Consider the following 19,045-nt stretch of genomic DNA (forward strand, 5'->3'; position numbering starts at 1 on the left):
TAGTAAAAGAGAATTTATTCGTTTTGCGCTGTTTGAGTTCTTCAGTATGATTCAAATGATATTGCATATTGTAGCTTTTTTAGTTGTTAGGGCTTAGGAGTTGATTTCTGAAAATTAATTTGAATAATTTATTTTTTATTGATTTCAGATTTATTTAACTCTCCACTCCTTTAACTAATTTGACAGAAACAATTCTTATATTTACTTCACTGGAAGACAAGTGCAGATGCAAAGCAAGTTTTATTTCATTAATAATTCTATGATTCCTTTGTGGATCGAGCAACTTCACTATAATTCTAGAACCTATAAACTTTTAGAAGTAACTTAAAATTTTAGTGTTTATGAAATTCAATATCTTTAATTTGACATTCTGGATAAACACAAAATAAGAATTTGTACTCATCAGATAATAAATTGATTATAATTCATACAATTAAAAAACTAATTGAATTTACAAATTATAGAAAAACCGAAAACCAAATATCAAAGCCATGAAGAACAGATTACGAGGCCGAGAGGCTAACATAAAGTATAGAAAAACTTACCAAATTACCTGCATTCCCGATTAACAGTAGATATGAATGACGATTCTGCCGGATCACTTGACGCCTAGATTCTGAAAATTAGTTATCAAAAGTGATATCCCATAGATGAGTCCATCATCCCTGGCCCATTCAATATATTGTTTTCAGCAACACCCTTAGCTGCTCCCCCATATATCCTCAGTCACTGATTTGAGCGTCGGAGTGGCTACACCAGGACACCCTCCTGGCCTCCTCCTAACGATCTTCTTTATTATTTCAGGCTCAAGATAATTTCAAAGCCTGCGTCTGGATTAGTGACACTTGCTACTTGCTGAGAACGAACGCTAAATTTCCCTAAATTTCCCATAAGTATCAAAAAGTTACACCCACCATGGCTTCTCTGTTAACTTTATCGAGAACACATAGCGAAACCTTGAATTGTAAAGCAACCACTTGATCCATGGCAGTATTTCATCAACTGGCACACAGACTTCCTTCGCATACTTTTCAACGAGTTTGGGCAAAAGTATCGTCTTGGGCTTCTTTACGATCGACTATATTGGCTTGAAGGAACTCTCTTTTTGCCGCTTCCAACTCTTCTTTGATATTGGGTGCTGTATAAACGCTCAACTAGAAGAGAAAAAATAAAATTTAATGATCTTACACTTGCCCAAGTTTTCTAAAATCAAAAGACCACCACTCTTATGATCATATTTACATTAACAATCCCTAAAGTTTCAAAACATTTATGCTTACAATAATAGAACAGTTTTAACCTCATTTATCGAAAACATATATCTATGTATTTTCATCATTTTTGTTTTATGTTTCTAATTTTGTTGTTTATTGTTTTGTCGTTGTTAGTTGTTATTCTGTAACTTTTTTTTTATTGTTAACGTGTTAATAATTTAATTTAGTTGTTTCTTAAATTAATATATTTTGTTGTTAATTAATTTCAATCCAAATATTATTAATTGTAGTATAATAATTTCGGTTTTTTATTCTGAATTTGTGAATTTAATGTCAATTCATAGTGATTGATTCATCGTCTTTGTACATTATTATCAGTTTTTTTTTTTTTTTTTGGGGGTTCAGTTTTAGAGATTCATAAACATAAACTCTCTGAAAAGAGCTATGTCGCGGGAGAGAGCTAAGCGGATTACCCATGCACCAGTTCAAGAGGTTTGCTTATCACCTACTATTTAATTTACATTGCACGCTTCTCAGTTTCCATTTTTCTTTTCTGGATTTTTGTGCTTTAAATGTGTTGCTACCTATTCTCAGTTTTCAATCATGAATTTCTTTTTGGGTTTCCATTTATTTGACAATTGCAGAATATTGAGAAGATTAATCAAGTTGTTGAAGATGGCAATTACTATGGCGCTCAACAGATGAACAAGACTTTCAGTGCGAGGTATCTTAATCTTGTTCAATTTCATCTTTAAAGGCTCATGCTTTCGTGTGACCTGTGGGAAGTGGTGCTCTTGTTAATTGATGTCCATGGGAGTTCTGCCTATTTGGGCTTATTTTTATGGTAGCTTAATATTATATCTGTTAATCACTGCAGATATATATCTGCAGATAGGTATTCTGATGCCTTGGATATTCTTCAGTCTGGTGCTTGCTTAGAATTAGAAAATGGACAGATCTAATTTTTACTGCTTTATTATTTTGAGAACTGATCTATGAGTAACTCTATTTACGTAACAAACATTTTCCACTAGAATATTATCAATCAAAGTGCTGAATTGACTCGGCCATTTTAATCTATCGTATCTAGGGAAACAAGGAGCCTTCATGGATTTGTCTTTTTGGTAATCAGCTTGTTATCTCACATTCTTTCACAGTAAAAACACTGATATGCAATGCACGCACTAAATTTTAGGTTACTTGTGGAGCGGAACTCGGTCTCATGTTCGTAGAAACTCTTGTTAAAGGAAAAATTCCTTATGATGATGATACTCTCGGTCAGTTACTCTTTTAGTTTGAGTTCATTTGTTTTCAGAAATGTCATTATTTGTTAAAATTTGTACGAATTTATTCAAAATATCGAAACGCATTCTTTCAGAATTATCATATGTAAGTGCTATAATCAGTGTCATATTACATTTTTGGTGATCCTAGGAGTGGGGAAGTACATATTTTATGATATTTTGTCTACTTGATAGAGCTCTGAGTCATGCAAATAGAGGGGGTAACCAAAAGCTCGGTTTGGCCTGGGCAAACCTGGCTTTGGAAGACCTAGATTGATTGACCCGGCTTGGACTACCTGGCAGGATCCTTTTCCCCTTCTGGAGTCTTTCTGGGCAACTGGGTTTAATTAAAACAAACCGGATAACTGTTCCTGCCTGGTTACTCTTTAAATGGGATGTATTTTATTTGTATATATATCATGTATAGATCATAGAAATTGAAGTGATTTGATGTATGAGAATCAGATTCTAAATAATTGCTTGTAATTTTCGTCATGTTGTAAGAAATATTTAAGGGTTTCCAGAGATCTGTTCTGATACTTGAAACAACCTTTCATGGATTAGTTGTCCTTTGTAGCTTGATTTATGAGTAAAGTAATGTTAGTTTGACATGCTACTTTACCAATCTTTGGTGTTATATTTTTCTGATAGTTAAGTTCAAGTACATGATTAGTTTCTTAGATTCTAAGATTATGAATTATAGATTGTATCAGGAAAATATATAAGAAGTTTCCTCAGATATCAGTGCCACAAAATTTGGATCTCGCCGATGACGATGACATACAACAACTTTCTGAAGCTCTTGGTGCTGCAAAAATACGTGTGGAGGGTTGCAAGAAGACTGCTATCAAGTAAGAAAGTTCTGCGTAATTTTCTATTTTTTCCCTTTTTCAAGGCTGCTATCAAGTAAGAAAGAATTGCCAATATACTCCTTTTTAGTTACTGACAGAACTTTTGCGAAAGATTAATCATGAATCAAAACAAAGCAGTAAACTGTAGCAGGGCCTTGATGCAAAAGCTATGCTCCTCCAATTTGATCAAATCATCATATGTAGACCCTTAATCATGTGGTATCCAATGTTCATCCATTTATTGAATGGTAATATATGGTTGGGAAAATTGGTGGATCTTGGGCTCTTCTAATATTTTCTATTTAGCTTCTCCTGGTAAATGTGATTTGTTTGTTTCTGATAAATTACAAAGGACTTTAGTTGACCAATTTTTTTAATAAAAAGTATGTTTCTTAGTGGCTAAGTAATAGAAAATGTGGGAGCTTTTAGTTCATTTAGACAGTGGAGAAGCGTTAATCATATAGAGTTCAAGATTGTGAAAACCGATATGGTATTTATCATGAGATATACCCTTAGCTAATTCCAAATTTAACCTATGAACATGCTCAATCTATATACCTATAAAAGTGTGGATGATGGGCAAAGTTTTTTGATTGTGATTTTACTACATTGCCCAAAAATTATGCATTGTTTGTATTAAATGCATGGGCATTGGTGGAAAAAATATATAAAATTTAGGGACAAATTTGAGATAATAGATTTGTAATGTATTGATTATGTATTTAATTGAGGTATTTATTTTTTTGAACTCATTAAACACATGAGGATCATAGTGTTTTTATTTTTTTAATAGAAAATTGTAAAATAAGAAATTTTGAAAATAATATTACATAAAAATTGAATCGATATTCGATAATAAAAAATATATTAGAAAAATAATATTTTCTTCATACATAATTCTTACAAAAAATATTGAAAAGAATATATATTTAACTATTATACTTATAAAAGTACAAAAAGAATAACAAAATTTTCTTTGTAAATTTTCTACTATTCTCATAAATTGTGTATTGTTAGATTAATTGCATGAAAATTACACAATCATTAAATACATAAGGATTAAAATAGTGTTTTTATTTTTTAATAAAAAATTGGAACATAAGAATCTTTGAAAATAATGTTACATAAAAATTGAATAAATATTTTATAATAAAAATACATTAGAGAAATAATATTTTCTTGATACATAATTCTTAGAAAAAATATTAAAACAATAGCTTTTTTTAATTTTAAAAAATCATTAAAAATATTAAAAGAATATATATTTAACTATTATACTTATAAAAGTGTAAAAATAATAACAAAGTTTTTCATTGTAAATTTTCTACCATCCCCTTAAATTGTGTGTTGTTAGATTAATTGCATGGAAATTTTCTACATAATTTATGGGAAATCTATGCATTAAAAATGAATATATGTTTGATAATAAAAATATATTTTTTTTATCTATAAACCTACGTAAGTGTAGATAATTGACAATTTTTTCAATTGTCAAAAGATAAAAATGACATCCTCATCAATACAAATCCAAAAATTCAATAAAGATATATTTTTAAATTTCTAATTGTTGTAAGTGTAAAAAGAAAATATCAATTTTTTTTATTTATTCCACCTAATATATAATTAATTAGTAGCCTAATTATTCCACATCATATATAATTAATAGTCTAACAATTGCTAATGAATTATCACTACAATATACATTGATTGTAATAATTTATATCACTTCAAGAATAAAATGCAATTCTTAAATTAACTTTCTCAAATAATCCATCTTTATACTAATTTTAAATATTTTATCCTTTTAATTTTCTTTCTACATGTTATTTTATTATTTTAATGCAATTTTGTAATTATATTTTAGTGTAGTTTCTAATTAAGTAATAAATTATAGTATCACATGAAGATATAAGAAAAAAATAATTATATATGCAATAGTACAATAACATGATAAGTATATAATAATATAATAATATGAAATTTAATACTAATATATTTTATTATTTTTTAACTAAGAATTGAACGTAAAGAATTTAATAAATTATTTATTAGAATTTATATCAATAATTATGAATTTTAATATACTAATAATATCATAAAATACGAATATGATAGAAAAATTAAAATAGTTAGCTATAATAAGAAGTTTAAATATTTTAGTCGCACTTATAAATATATATATATATATATATATATATATATATATATATATATATATATATATATATATATAAGACAAAGTCTTTTAGTGGAATCCTTTTTACAGAGGAAGAAGTGACGTGTGAGTGTTTTACATCCATAAAATTCCCGTGTCTTTACTATTCACAAGTTTTTACATTTCAAACTAGGCAAAAACTTGTATGAAACGGTCTCACGGGTCGTATTTGTGAGACGGATCCCTTATTTGGATCATCCATGAAAAAATATTACTTTTTATGCTAAGAATATTACTTTTTATTTGAATATGGGTAGGGTTGACCCGTCTCACGGATTAAGATTCGTGAGACGGTCTCACATGAGACTAACTCTTCAAACTATATCTTGTTGTTTAGATTGTCAACTGGTTGAAAATATCATTAGAAATATTGAACCGTCTTTCACACTTTTCACGTGGTTAATATTTATAACCGTTTGAGAAAATCTTTCAACCGTGTAAAAATGATTGAAAACAAATTTTAAAAGCAAATTTTGAGTATTATAGGTTATATTTTATTATCAATTATTATTATTTCATTAGTTTTGATAATATTTTGACGAGTTAGTCATAAATATTTTAAATTGACAATTATTTGTCCTTAGTGTGCTTCACTTATATAAATTATGATTTATGCATTTATAAAATCCATAATCTGGTTGATTTTTAGGTTATTATACCTTATACGTGGTTCTTAGATATATATATTTTCAAAATTTGTTTCAGTTTAATTCATTCTATATATTATGCTAATTATAATTTATTATATAACATAAAATTAACGACTTGAATTTCAATTTGAGAAAAAATTTTGAAAGTAAAGTATATAAGTTCTTAATTAATTTATTCGTCTAATATGACAAAAGACTAAATCAATATAAATAAAAAATTGAATCAAATTATTTTTAAAAAAATCAAATTTTAATTTTTATTAAATAATTAATATTTACGTGCATCGCACGTGCTTCTTGCTAGTTTCTTATACTTCGGCTGTTGGAGTGATTGAACTCATATCCCACCATTTTAAATGTTCATAATTTTTGCCGACCAGCCTAAAATGCAATAACAAATTTGTTACAATCTTTTCAGGTGGTCTATTGAATTTGGAGCACATAGGAATGGGTCTCCTGAACTATATGATATGCTCGCAGATTATTTATATTCAGAGTCTCCTGAGTTGGTAAAGTTCCTTAACATACTTGATTCTGTTTTATAAAATGCTACACCTTATTCTCAAGGTTATATGTGATATGACCCTCACTCGACATCATTTTGAAGTTTATATGTGAACTTCGTTGAAGGACAAGTAAGAACATTATTTTAAAAGATATTTGCCTAGGACTTAAGAAAATCAAGCAAAAAACGTGGAATAGACAAATAAACAATTGATTTTTGTTTTTATAAATATGATGCAAAATAAAAACTAAAAAAAATTATGTGTTGAATTCGGGCTCGAATCTTTCGAATTCGATTGACAGGACAAAAACGTTGATTCAAAACTTAGAAAAGCACAAACTTGGGTATATGATGGATTAGTGAAGACACAACACCACATGTTCCAGTGACACATGTGAAGCACGACGTGATGATAAGTCAAGAATTTGAACGCCGCAAGGATTACACCTTGATAACCATAACCATCAGAATAAAAGATACAGGCCATTACATACCCTTGCTACCAGAAACTGATCATTGGCCACTGACATCTATCAGCACTGGCATCTGCTCTTGCTACTGAAATCCACCAGTGCTATGTTACCATAAATGTCATCGACAAATGGAATCTATCAGTGCCAGCATCCACCTTTGGCAACTGATAATACTATAATATGAACTAAAATGCTGCGAGTTCTATTTTTAGTCTCCACTATTCATAATTTATGGAATTTTTAATGTTTTAAACTCATTTTAACAACTCACCCAAATACAAAAAATCAAATTATAACACTTTCTCATAATTAATCACTTTTTGGCTGACCCCTCTATTGAAACACTCACTATTAATTGCTTAATTTACTTGGATGTCCTAGAAATATTTGTTTATATTCGCAGTGATTGCCAACCTCCTCATCATGCTATAAATACCCGTTTATTGTTTCAGGACATGGCCAAAGTGTCATACCATTTTGTTAGAGGGAAAAGTCCAAAGAAGTTTGCCGCTACTTTAGTCAATTTCATGGGCAAGGTTTGACCCTCAGCTTCATATTTTTTACCATCCTCTTTTTAGCTGCTAGTTCAAGTTCCAGAAGTTCGTTGATTTGTCCCGTTGTTTCATTATTTGAATCAATTGATTGCAATAGTAGGCTTGTAGCTTTGGTTTATTCTAAAAGTATGGTGTTCGATGAAACGAATCTTTGCATCATGTATGGGACACTATCTGAGAACTGCAATGCGTTTTTCTGTTGGAATCAATCTAACTTAGAGTTTTGATCACAGTGCTATCCCGGTGAAGATGATTTAGCTGTTGCTCATGCAGTTTTGATGTAAGTTAACTAATGCAGTTATTTGATTATAACCTTTGAACCAACATCTTTTGGCTTCTTGTTAAGTTTTTATTGAGCCACCTCTCAACTGATTCATGGAGTGTATTTCACACCCTGTGAGCTCAGTCTATTTAGTTATTCAATTCATACAACGCAGTGATTTGTATGGAAGGAGTTGTTTTAGTTATCCCTTGTAGACAAAGTAAATGCAGTTAGAAAAATTGATCACCTCCTCAGTACAAAATAGCTTATGGATTATATGTTGGCAACTTGCTGAACTTGGTGTAGACTCCTTTGGGAATGGATAACCAGATTATTGATGATTCAGCTGCCGCTGAACGTGCTTGTTTAAGATTGAAAGTGCATCTTTTGGTGACTGACAAATTATGCTCCTCTTTTATAGGGCCTGGAGGGGTATTATCATTCACTGAAAATCTGACCAACCAGGTCTGACATCGAGCACAATTTCAATGGCTCAAAAGAACCAGACCTTGGTACTCCAGTTTATAAAAGAAAATAAATATTACTTGAAAACTAATGCCAATATCTAAAGAGCTCCGGCATTAGATTTTAACAGAAACAGAGTAATTTCTAATTTGCTTGACCCTGACTAATTAATAGCCTCTAGTGTAAAAAATAAATTAGGTTTTATCACTATCCCTCGAGGTTGTCCATGGGTGGTATGCAAACAAAATTTAGATGGCTCCCAAACTTTGTCGGCAGATTTCTATCTCAAAAATCAATTCTAGAAGCCGATCGAATTCATTTTATCCTGGCTGAGATGTTGAGATCTTCTCAAATTATCCTGTTTATAGTGGTTGATTTATAGTAGGTTTTTCAGTTCCATCAGAATTGTAATGTTTTGGTAAGTGGTGGAATACAACTAGAATCTCAATTATCAAAATATGGACAATACAATCTATTTAGAATCCAAGGAGATGGCAGAGGCATATGTTAGGATCAAGCGCTTATCACTAGGACCAAAAACTATAGTTGTTTGTCCAGGTGCAACTTTATTTCTTTATACTTATGCCAGCGCAGAGTGCACCTACTTGTGTGCTAATGGATCAGGCTATTAGACCCATGAGTCCGGGGAGATGCGTGTCTATCTGTTGGTGTTGTCCCATATCCTTAGAGATTAGTCTTACTCTTTCCTACCGGTGATACTGTCTCTCTGCCGTCGGTCCTGTCCGCAGAGAGACAGTATCACCGGTTAAGATTTGGTGTCACTCTTTTACGACCCACTTAGCCAACCAAATCAAACAGCGCAACGTCAGCAGCTTGACGCATGATAACTTCCAATTAGGTCACCCATCCCAAAAATACACTAACGTATGCATGCTTAACTCAACACACCACCAAAGAAGTATAGAAATATGCTTCTTGGGAGAATTGAACCCGTGATGTCGCTCTGATACCAATTGTTAGAATCAAGCGCTTACCACAAGGCCAAAAGTTATAGTTGTCAGCCAAGATACAACTTTATTTCCTTGTACTTGTGGCAGCGTTAAGTGCACCTACTTGTGTGCTAATGGGTCGGGCTATTAGGCAGCGTGTCAATCTACTGGTGTTGTCTCATATCACTAGAGATCAGTCTTATCATTTCCCACCGTCGGCCCTGTCCTCAGCAGAGACAATATTACCCGTTAAGATCTGGTGTCATTCTTTTACGGTCAATTTAGCCAACCAGATCAACGGCGCAACGTCAGCACTCAGGAGGTCACTCATCCCAATATTACTCTCACTCATGCAAGCTTAACCCAATAGCATATTTGAGGCCCAAACTTTTGTTGCTTAAAAGAGATTTCTTCCGCCTTTTCTATGTTTTATGTATGGTTCATATTATAAATTGGTCTTTTGAATCATTCATTCTCATTTCGGCGAATCTTTTGAATTGGAATAATTTTTATTTTTTGTTTTATCTCCTGCAGGTATTTATCTTTATGTAATTTGAGAGATGCTAATTTCCTTATGGATGACATGAAGAAGCAAGTGCAAAGTTCGAGAGGTTGATTTCCCTCAATCAGAATTGATGCAATTCATTATTTATCTTCTACAGACGTAAGTCGACTCTTTTTATTGCCCCAGTTTTCCAAAGGGTCTCAGTTTTTGGCATTGCCGACAGTTATGAAAATACCGGTGACGATGAGTCCGACTGAGTCTTTTCAGACTGAATTGATGAGAAGAAGCGTTCCATTGCTGCCTTCATTCCTTATTTTAACGCAGGTTGCAGAGAGATGCTTTGCCTCTTTTCAATATAATACGGCAACGATACAAATCAAGTCTAGACAGAGAACCTATATTGAATGAGGTATGCATTTCCTAGTCTTATCCTTGTTGAATGTCTTTCTCTTTATGCATTTCCTAGTCTTATCCTGGTTGAGTGTCTTTCCATTTATCCTGCAATAGCTTCACGTTTCTGTTGTTGGCTGTCCTCTTTTAATAGCTCCTCGATGAAGTTGCCTGGAAGTTTTATGGAGTTCGACGCAGAAATTCCATGCCAGGAATGTTTGGGGAAATTTTCAAGGTATTAACTGTATATAATATTGATGCTGTTTTGGTAAATTCAATCATTAACACACTAGAGAGACCTAAACAAAACTTCTAGTGTTGCTTACTTATTATGTAGCAAATATATAATCAGACAGTAGTTGATAATACTTATACTTCTCCTATAACCTTAATCAAACAGATATATTTTAATGTTAATCTATTGTTAATAATTGGAGTTTTTCCTGAAGGCTTGTAAAATTTAATTTGCTACTTTACAGATGATGGCAGAGGAATAGGGAGTCATTCAAATTGGGATCATGATGGTCTACAAGCAGTTCAGTCCTAATTTCCAGATTTTTGGTTTTTGAATACAAATATGGCCTTCATTATCTGAAGAATATTTATATGCTAGCTTTCATGCGTTCCTTAATGGTTGTCCTATGCTTTTCCTTCAGTGGAAGGGTGTATATACTCTCAAATTATTTATACCCAGTTACAAGTAGAAATTTCCCGAAGCCTCGAGTGCGTTTTTTCTCCTGAACTCTGCTTTCCTCGTGTTATTCTTCCAAATTCAGACGTATTTCATCGAATACAGTAGTTCGAATGTACTCATTAATGGAAAAATCATCAGTATTTAATGACAAACAAATGAAGAAATAATCATACGCATATGAGGCCTGGTACCACAAGGTTCAGGATCATCATGTTTAATATAAGTCAAATTTGAACAATCAGCTGGCACGTATTCATTTTCTGTTTTCAATACAAATTGGCGGAATTCTTGATACAAACTTACTCGTCAGCCACGAAACTTTGTGAAAAGTCTAAAATGTATGAAACTCTTAAAAATATTAATAGATTAATATTTTCTTGATTTTTTTTAAAAATCAAACATATTTCACATTTATGTTATAAAAGCTCAAGCATATTTATCTATGTGGTAGATGGTTTTATAACTCATTTTAAAAACACAAGTTTAAAATGCTATTAATGTAATATATGGTGTTTTTAGTTTTTTTAATTTTTACGAGGGTGTTATGCAATTAAACTCAAATTTCGTTGAGTTTTAATCTTGTGGGTTATTTCGTTTCTTTACATTGAATCATTTGGTGCATCCATTCGGATTCATCCAAGTATTCATGGAAGGAGACGGTAACGCAAAAAACTGCATTCTACCAAAAGTACAATGAACTACACCTTGTCTGATGGATATAATGAGTTGAATAAAAACAATAATGTGTAACATCCAACCTCCTCACCATATCTATACAGGCGAACTCAAAGTAGACAATAATGTTATTTTCCTATGCGGGTTAAGGAGTTTGTAACTCGAACCCGGGATTGAACAGATGAGTTAAGTCCCTGTGACGATGAGTGTGGATCAAAATATGGAAACAAGAAGGATGAGGCCTTCACTGCTTTTGCTTGGCTTCACCTGTCCAGTAAGTTTTTGTGGCAACAAGTATTTTCTCCGGATTGAACGGTCCGCTTTCGTGATCCATTATTCGACTTTGCCACTTCATCCCATCTGTTATACTTTTGATCTTGACTAGAACTTCCACTCCATCTCTGAATATAACAGTGCCTTCAGGCCTTAGGATTCTATCCATCTCGAGGAGAATGTAAGTGAGGTCACACCTTCAAGAGCAAGTAACACATGAGTTGGTCGTAAATTCATCGAAAATAGCTTCCATTGCTTTAATACCAAATGAAGAAAAGAAGAAGCAACATTACCTGTCCTGGTATATGCTGAAGACACCACCTGCATGGATTAGATCGTAAGTTCGTGGATAGGTGGAGAATGCTTCACACCAGTCCTGGTATGTACCGATGAAACCTCGTTCATATATCACCCCCAACGTATCAGGCTCGGAATTAGAGGGGACCACATTCATAACCCAAACTGGGTATTTCGACAGGGCTGCCGCAAATCCACCAAAATTAGCATTCATGTCCATGACATTCCGGTATAATCCTTGTGGTATTTGGCTAACGATGCGTTTGTAATATGCCAATCGAGCCTTCCACATTTCGTTGTCCTCTTGAAATTTCTTCTCAGTGATGCCTGGGATGGAGTTACTGCTAATTCTTGGTGGAACAGCAAAAGCTCGCTCTGGCCATTTCTTTAACGCACCTCCGGCAACCTCATCCGGACTACTTACCTCTGGAAGTGGTGTTATGCAGATTTCCATATCTTTGTACCTTGTAACATGAAAATGAGCTTGTGTAAACTACAAATATTAATTTCATTCCCAATTTATTATATGAAATGAAATGTTGGATTGGGGAGGTATGTTGGTACCAAGCTGCGTCAGGATTATCAGATTTGCACATATGTGGTTTATTAGATACTGCTCTGTTCTTAACACATTCAACATGGTTGATTGGCTTTTGCCAGATCGAAAGATCTCCCTTTTCGACGACTTTTTTCCAGCAGATGCGTTTGGCTACATCCTCGATCGAATCTTGCTCTTGCTTCAAATCGTCTTCCGTTCTCTCCCAGCCTCTCCAGTATTTCTTCCAGTGAATCGGCGGACCTGAGAGTATCCAGTACCCACCAGGCCTAAGAATCCTGTCTACTTCAATTAAATATAGTCCATCTGCAACCAATCCAAACCAGAGATGATAAATATGTATTCTAAAGCACCGACTTTTTATCAAAAGAGATCAAGTTCGACAAGGGAATGGATCTAACCATAATTATACCAAGGAATAAGACAGCGAGAGCAGTGAGCCATGTCAAAAGCCCGGGCGGGATATGGAAGTCTCTGTGATCCCATGATTCCGATCATTGCTGGAACGCCTCTTTCCAATGCAAACCATACCTGTGCTTCGTGGGTATCCCTTGGAGCAAAAGACATCCCGATGATATTCCTCTTCAGCAGATAAGCACCCCAACTTGCTACCTGAGAAACCAACAACACGAAAAAAAAAAATTGAGGAGTTTGTGAAACAGAAGATACAATAAAACCCGTATTGTAAGATAAATTTCTCACCCCGCAGCCCGTATCAACAGCAGTTCGAATGGTTCCATCAGTAAGAGGGATAAGCGTATTAATATCATCAATATAAGCATCCGCACCACGGGGGAACATGGTTCCTCCCCCGGGAAATCTGAAGCGATCTCCTTCGACTTGGATCCAATTCTGAACAGCTTTCTCGACGCTGAGTTCTTTGTGGGGGATATTGGCATACCACGCGTAATCCCGGCTCTGCGGCCATTTGAAAGGGTTCTTGTAGTTCGGCGGAGCGGGTATTAGGCAACGCAGGAGTTCTTCCTTCGCAGGGCAATGCCTTTCTCGGTATTTCAACATGTTGCGATCGAATTTCCGACCCCTTTGCTGATCTTGGCAGGGAGTATATTCGCTATATGACATGTCGCACGGTGGGAATGTCTCGGAGTTATCAGAACTGTTTACCAATAACTGATGGTGGCTTTCAAAGTCTAACGAATCAGCTGATGTCGATGATTGAACATGAACGGAGTCGGCTTTATCGTCGCAGCCAACTCTGGAGTAGACATCGGATTGGGATATTGGAGCTCGAGATGAACTCTGCCAACCTCCCAAAACATAGAAGAAGACACAGAGGCCACTTACGGCCAGTATCCAAGTGAGACGTTTTCTCTTCAATTCAAGCTGGTGAGGCTTTGGGGATCCACTGTACTCCTTTCCCATCTAGACCTGAAAATCATCAGATATTTCGATCAACATAGAATCAGATAAAAACTCGAACATATCGACATAAACAAGTAGGTGGAGACGCCATTGTCGCATACAAGAAATGCATAGCATGCAGCCTAAACTAAATATATTGCTTCGATCTCTCTCCTTCAATCCCATTTACCAACAATTAAAAGATCATTTAAAGAAACTAAGAATTGACCATGGATCAGTCAAATCAAGAGGTCCGGCGGATACAGATTTCCCCTTAGCATGCATATCTATTACAAGAATGATGAAATATAATTGGGTAGCCATATATACATACCTCTCCTCAGAGTTGCTGCAAAAGCAGAAGAAGATAGATAAGCAGAAACGGTACTGCTAAGCAGAATCTACAGACATTGCATCAATACACGAAGATATATCCCGGAACAGCCAGCCAGCCAGCCAGCCAGCTACTTACACATATTTTTTGCTAATACATCTAAATATGAATCTGAGATAGCATTCTCCGGTGAAAAGATTCTTGGCAAGCACATGCACATAAAGGAAGCAGGTGACTGAGATGAGTTCCAAAAGGCAGAAAGAGTGGGATTTTTTTCTGTCGTTTTTTTATAATATTATAATACCCCAAAATGTAAAATCCAAGAAATAATTTAAAAAAAAAAGGGAAAGAAAGACGAAGTGTTGGATAAGTGGTGGTGTTTGTGACAAGTGCATGTATATATATATATATATTTTTGTAGAAGAAAAACAATATATATATATATATATATATATATATATATATATATAGAGAGAGAGAGAGAGAGAGAGAGAGAGAGAGAGAGAGCGCGCGCGCAAAATAAGGGAGAAGAGCCAACAAAGGTTGCTTTATGTTTAATAGGGCATTGGCATCCTCCAGTTTGTCGCCACAGAAGCCTTAATTTTCTCATCACGTTCTGTCCTGATCTGCCAAATACTGAACGTTGACTCCGACTTCTACGGAGACAATTTAATTATTTTTCTCTTTCTTTTTAAGTATTATTATCATCACTATTACCATTATTATTATTATTATTATATGTTTGTTATTTTAATGATATTATTGTTCAATATTTCAAGATTAACTTCACTAGTCAAACATTATTAAGCTTCATTTTGTTTTGTGAAAATTGGACTGATGTGCTTATTAAGGAAAAACAAAATGGTAGTATGATTCATTGTTTGTCGTTTTACCAAAAGTTATAGCTAATGATAATGGGTGCAACTCAAATATTTTAAAATGTATAACAACTTAAACAACACGTTTCGATTATTCTATCCAGTATGAACATTTTTTGCACCTAAAAAAATGACGAAAAGGTGGCATTTACCCTAAATTATTCATATGAAGCAAGATAAATGATGTTGAAATCGTCATGTAAATATATAATATATATGATTTGTTTACCCTAAATTATTCATATGAAGCAAGATAAATGATGTTGAAAATCGTCATGTAAATATATAATATATATGATTCAAATCGATTTATGGAAATTGAGTTTTATATTTTTAGGTTCATATTTTTAATATTATTAATAAAATTTACCCATTTTTATTTTAAATTGTTAAATAGATTGTATAATTAATTAATAATTCGAATAAACCGGAGATTCATGAGTTGATAAAATGGAGGGGTTAAGCAGCTTAACCGATGTAATTGAAGGGCGTAATTGCTGCATTTTTCATTTCTATGGGTTAATAGTATATTTGACATACTTGAAGGGTCAAATGGCAAATCATTTTGAGTACCCACTCTAAATTTTTTTTGTTTTTTCCTTGAAATCCTATGTTGCAGATTAAAAATAGAGTAGGAATATATATATATATATATATATATATATATATATATATATATATATATATATATATATTAAATTTAAACATATATTTAATAAATTATTGACAAAATATTTTGAATTGTATATATATATATATATATATCATTTCAAGAAAATTATTTTACAATTCAAAATATTTTGTCAATAATTTATTAAATATATGTTTAAATTTAATATTTTACCTCGTTTGAGAAGTAAAATTATTGTTCACTTTTGTTTTTGTTCGTATATCAATGAACCAAGCTGTTCATGCTTTAGCGAGGACGGCCAGTTCTATATCTGATTGTAGATACCGGTTTTCTCCTCTTCTTATTTTTTATGTAATTTCTTCCTCTGTTTAGTAATGAATATGGCTTTATTTTAAAAAAATTATGATTAAAAATGTTAATTATTGTTTAGAATATATTGAAAAATATTGATTCTGAAGTTCTAATTAAGATACATAATAATAGTAATTTAAAGAGAATTTGATGAAACATGTTATCTCTGAGTGCATTTATGTTTGGAGTGAGTCTCATGTGAGACCGTCTCACGGATCATAATCTGTGAGACGGGTCAACAATACTCATATTCACAATAAAAAATAGTACTCTTAGCATAAAAAGTAATACTCTTTTATGGGTGACCCAAATAAGAGATCCGTCTCACAAATAATACCCGTGAAACCGTCTCACATAAGTTTTTGCCTTATGTTTGTCACTCGTCGAATAAAATTGCTCATAATATTGTTCGTTTTGTTCTGTCTTACCCACCACCATTTGTTTGAGTGAATTGTGAGTTTTCTTTTTGGTCGGTTAAACTTGTAATAAATGATTTTAATCAATAAATCTACGAGTTTTACCTTAAAAAAATTAATAATAATTTATGGATAGTCAATACACCGAAATTCATATTGATATTTTTTCAAAAAACTAGACATCATAATATTATATAAAAAATTATTTTTTATTTAATATGATATTGAATATATAAAATTATTACAAAATTCAAAATCATAATCAAAATTAAATAACATAATTAATATAAATACTTAAATATAATTTATATTTTGAATTGACGTTAAATTCAATTTTAAAATTTAAACCAGAAATCAAAAATATTTCAAAATTTAGTTTTATATTTATTTTTTATTTTTAAATATTTAATAATTGGTTAATATATTAATATTAATAAATAAAATTTTAACATGAAATTTTTTAATATGATCAAAATATATCATCACATTTAATATGTCGATATTCAAAGGCTATGAACTTTTTTTTAATTAACTTTGGGAAACCTTATTAAGATACAGCCGCTGCTGAGGAGGAAGAGGGACACTGGAGCAAGCACAACCTGAAAATGTGGCGGCGCGGCGGATCAATTTGGAATGGAGATGGAGTGTTTTTAACGATGATTAGGTATTTCAGTTCAAGCTCTAGGAAGCGTGCCCCCAATCTGAGGAAAATAAATCCTAGGGTTCTTCCCCAGGAAGCCGCCTCCATTGCCGAGGGCCTCCATCAAGTCATCAAGACCAATGGCCCTCTCACGATCTCCAACACCTGGAACCACGCCAAGGTAATCTCAGTCGATTTTTCACTCTATGTTGCAAATGGATTAGGAATGATAAATTTGCTAGTTTAGAGTTTATGGTTCAATGCAAGAACTCGATGAAGAGATTTTCAAGTTTTGATGAATCGTACCTCTGTGCAAGGTTCGAAATATGGATGCTATCCTCTTGATTTATCATTGGAAATTAAACATCGCTTATGGTATGATTGGTAACTTTTGGCTGGATTCTTGGTTCGTGTCAATTCGGTGCAACTAAAAATGTTCTGAAAATTTTTGGAGGTGTGCTAGCTAAAAGCGAAGGCTCGTAATTATTTATCTTGGTTCAATTCTGAAAGTACTTGTAACAAGATATAGTGACTCAACTTGTTCCTATGAATAAATGAATTAAAACTGTTACTCTTCTTGGTAACATATGCTTATGATAGTACAGGATGCGGGGATTAGTGGATTATTGAGCAAAACACACATGAAGATAATGCTTAAATGGATGAGGGGTAGAAGTATGCTGAAGCTAATGTGTAACGGAGTTGGTTCTAATAAGAAATTTCTTATCACTTCTCTTCCCGAGGAACCTCGACAAAATCAACCCGATAGCTCCATGGAGCACAAGCCGAAAAGTGGAAAGCCTTCAAAGTTAAATAAAAAACGAACAAAATAGTGTTGTGCTCAGAGGATTCACAAGATCACATAGTTGCGGTCATGTTCCTGGTTAACATGCTTTCCATTCCTATGATTTCATGTTGGAATATGTTCTGGTTTAGATATCATCTCTTCTGATTGAGACTATGATGGTGAGGTTATTTATATACGCTTTAGGAGCAATTTATCTGGCTCGGTATTTACTTTTTGATCACAAATGTTGATTTTATGCAAAAAAAGAAAAAAAATAAATAAATAAAAAAATGAACGCTTTACCTGAAGTTGCTCTATTGTTGTCTTTCGTATAAGTTTTACAAAAGAATTTTTCCGGTTTCCGGTATGTTTTCTTGTTTGACCCTTTCCAATGAACCATGTTTTCCTGTTTGGCCCTTGCCAATGAAGATTAGCTAGCTCACCGCATGTAAGGCAGTCAATTAGGTTGGATTAGTACGAGTTCGGCCTGAATTACCAAATAAGGATTTGGTAGGGTCAACTATAATTATGAGCTACGAGCCGAATTTAGATTTTGATAGGTTTTACCACTTGAAGTTCATTAGTTCAAAGGAAATTGGTTTTTGAGGAGAATCTGATACCACATTTGGTTATAAATATATATCATATACATAGGGTTGGTAATTACTATTTTTCAATGATTTTAGTTTCTAATAAAACTACTTTTTCAATAGTCGAGAAGTGTAATTTTTTAATTGTCCAACTGAAGGTGTTTTAGTTTAATAACTGAGTTTTGATTGCTATAGTTGATTATCCCCAGTACGGACAACCAATTGTATGTAACGAATAAAATGG

At 33.0% G+C, this 19,045-nt stretch overlaps 3 protein-coding genes across 3 annotated transcripts; 2 read left to right on the forward strand and 1 right to left on the reverse strand.

The window, feature by feature from the left end:
* Window positions 1-1,576: 1,576 nt before the first annotated feature.
* LOC140825228 (protein GET4-like) lies at window positions 1,577-11,046 on the forward strand. The gene is given in 14 exon segments (XM_073186877.1): window positions 1,577-1,706; window positions 1,859-1,938; window positions 2,092-2,175; window positions 2,415-2,491; window positions 3,201-3,326; window positions 3,358-3,403; window positions 6,632-6,722; window positions 7,644-7,727; window positions 7,979-8,025; window positions 9,957-10,026; window positions 10,028-10,086; window positions 10,252-10,336; window positions 10,472-10,552; window positions 10,797-11,046. Coding segments are annotated over 14 exon segments (996 nt in total). The 5' UTR covers window positions 1,577-1,658; the 3' UTR covers window positions 10,815-11,046.
* An 815-nt stretch (window positions 11,047-11,861) lies between these two features.
* On the reverse strand, window positions 11,862-14,890 carry LOC140825230 (probable methyltransferase PMT18). The gene is made up of 6 exons (XM_073186878.1): window positions 14,509-14,890; window positions 13,515-14,201; window positions 13,214-13,424; window positions 12,821-13,118; window positions 12,253-12,720; window positions 11,862-12,156 (listed from the first exon to the last, which is right to left on the reverse strand). Exons 2-6 carry the CDS (start codon window positions 14,193-14,195, stop codon window positions 11,931-11,933), a joined length of 1,884 nt encoding a protein of 627 aa, XP_073042979.1. The 5' UTR covers window positions 14,196-14,201; window positions 14,509-14,890; the 3' UTR covers window positions 11,862-11,930.
* Window positions 14,891-17,310: 2,420 nt separating this feature from the next.
* On the forward strand, window positions 17,311-18,528 carry LOC140827981 (uncharacterized). The gene is made up of 2 exons (XM_073190946.1): window positions 17,311-17,605; window positions 18,030-18,528. The coding sequence occupies exons 1-2, from the start codon at window positions 17,390-17,392 to the stop codon at window positions 18,255-18,257; spliced, it is 444 nt and encodes a 147-aa protein (XP_073047047.1). The 5' UTR covers window positions 17,311-17,389; the 3' UTR covers window positions 18,258-18,528.
* Window positions 18,529-19,045: the final 517 nt, after the last annotated feature.

Source organism: Primulina eburnea, chromosome 3 (assembly GCF_022965805.1).
Source record: "Primulina eburnea isolate SZY01 chromosome 3, ASM2296580v1, whole genome shotgun sequence".
Lineage (NCBI taxonomy): Eukaryota > Viridiplantae > Streptophyta > Magnoliopsida > Lamiales > Gesneriaceae > Primulina > Primulina eburnea.

Excerpts from the sequence above, each read along its gene's own strand:
- LOC140825230 (XM_073186878.1), bottom strand. The coding sequence starts at position 14,195 with ATGGGAAAGGAGTACAGTGGATCCCCAAAGCCTCACCAGCTTGAATTG. Across the intron at positions 12,721-12,820 it reads GATAATCCTGACGCAGCTTG|GTACAAAGATATGGAAATCT; the intron begins GTACCAACATAC and ends TCATGTTACAAG. Across the intron at positions 12,157-12,252 it reads TTCAGCATATACCAGGACAG|GTGTGACCTCACTTACATTC; the intron begins GTAATGTTGCTT and ends TTGCTCTTGAAG.
- LOC140827981 (XM_073190946.1), top strand. The coding sequence starts at position 17,390 with ATGTGGCGGCGCGGCGGATCAATTTGGAATGGAGATGGAGTGTTTTTA. Across the intron at positions 17,606-18,029 it reads ACACCTGGAACCACGCCAAG|GATGCGGGGATTAGTGGATT; the intron begins GTAATCTCAGTC and ends ATGATAGTACAG.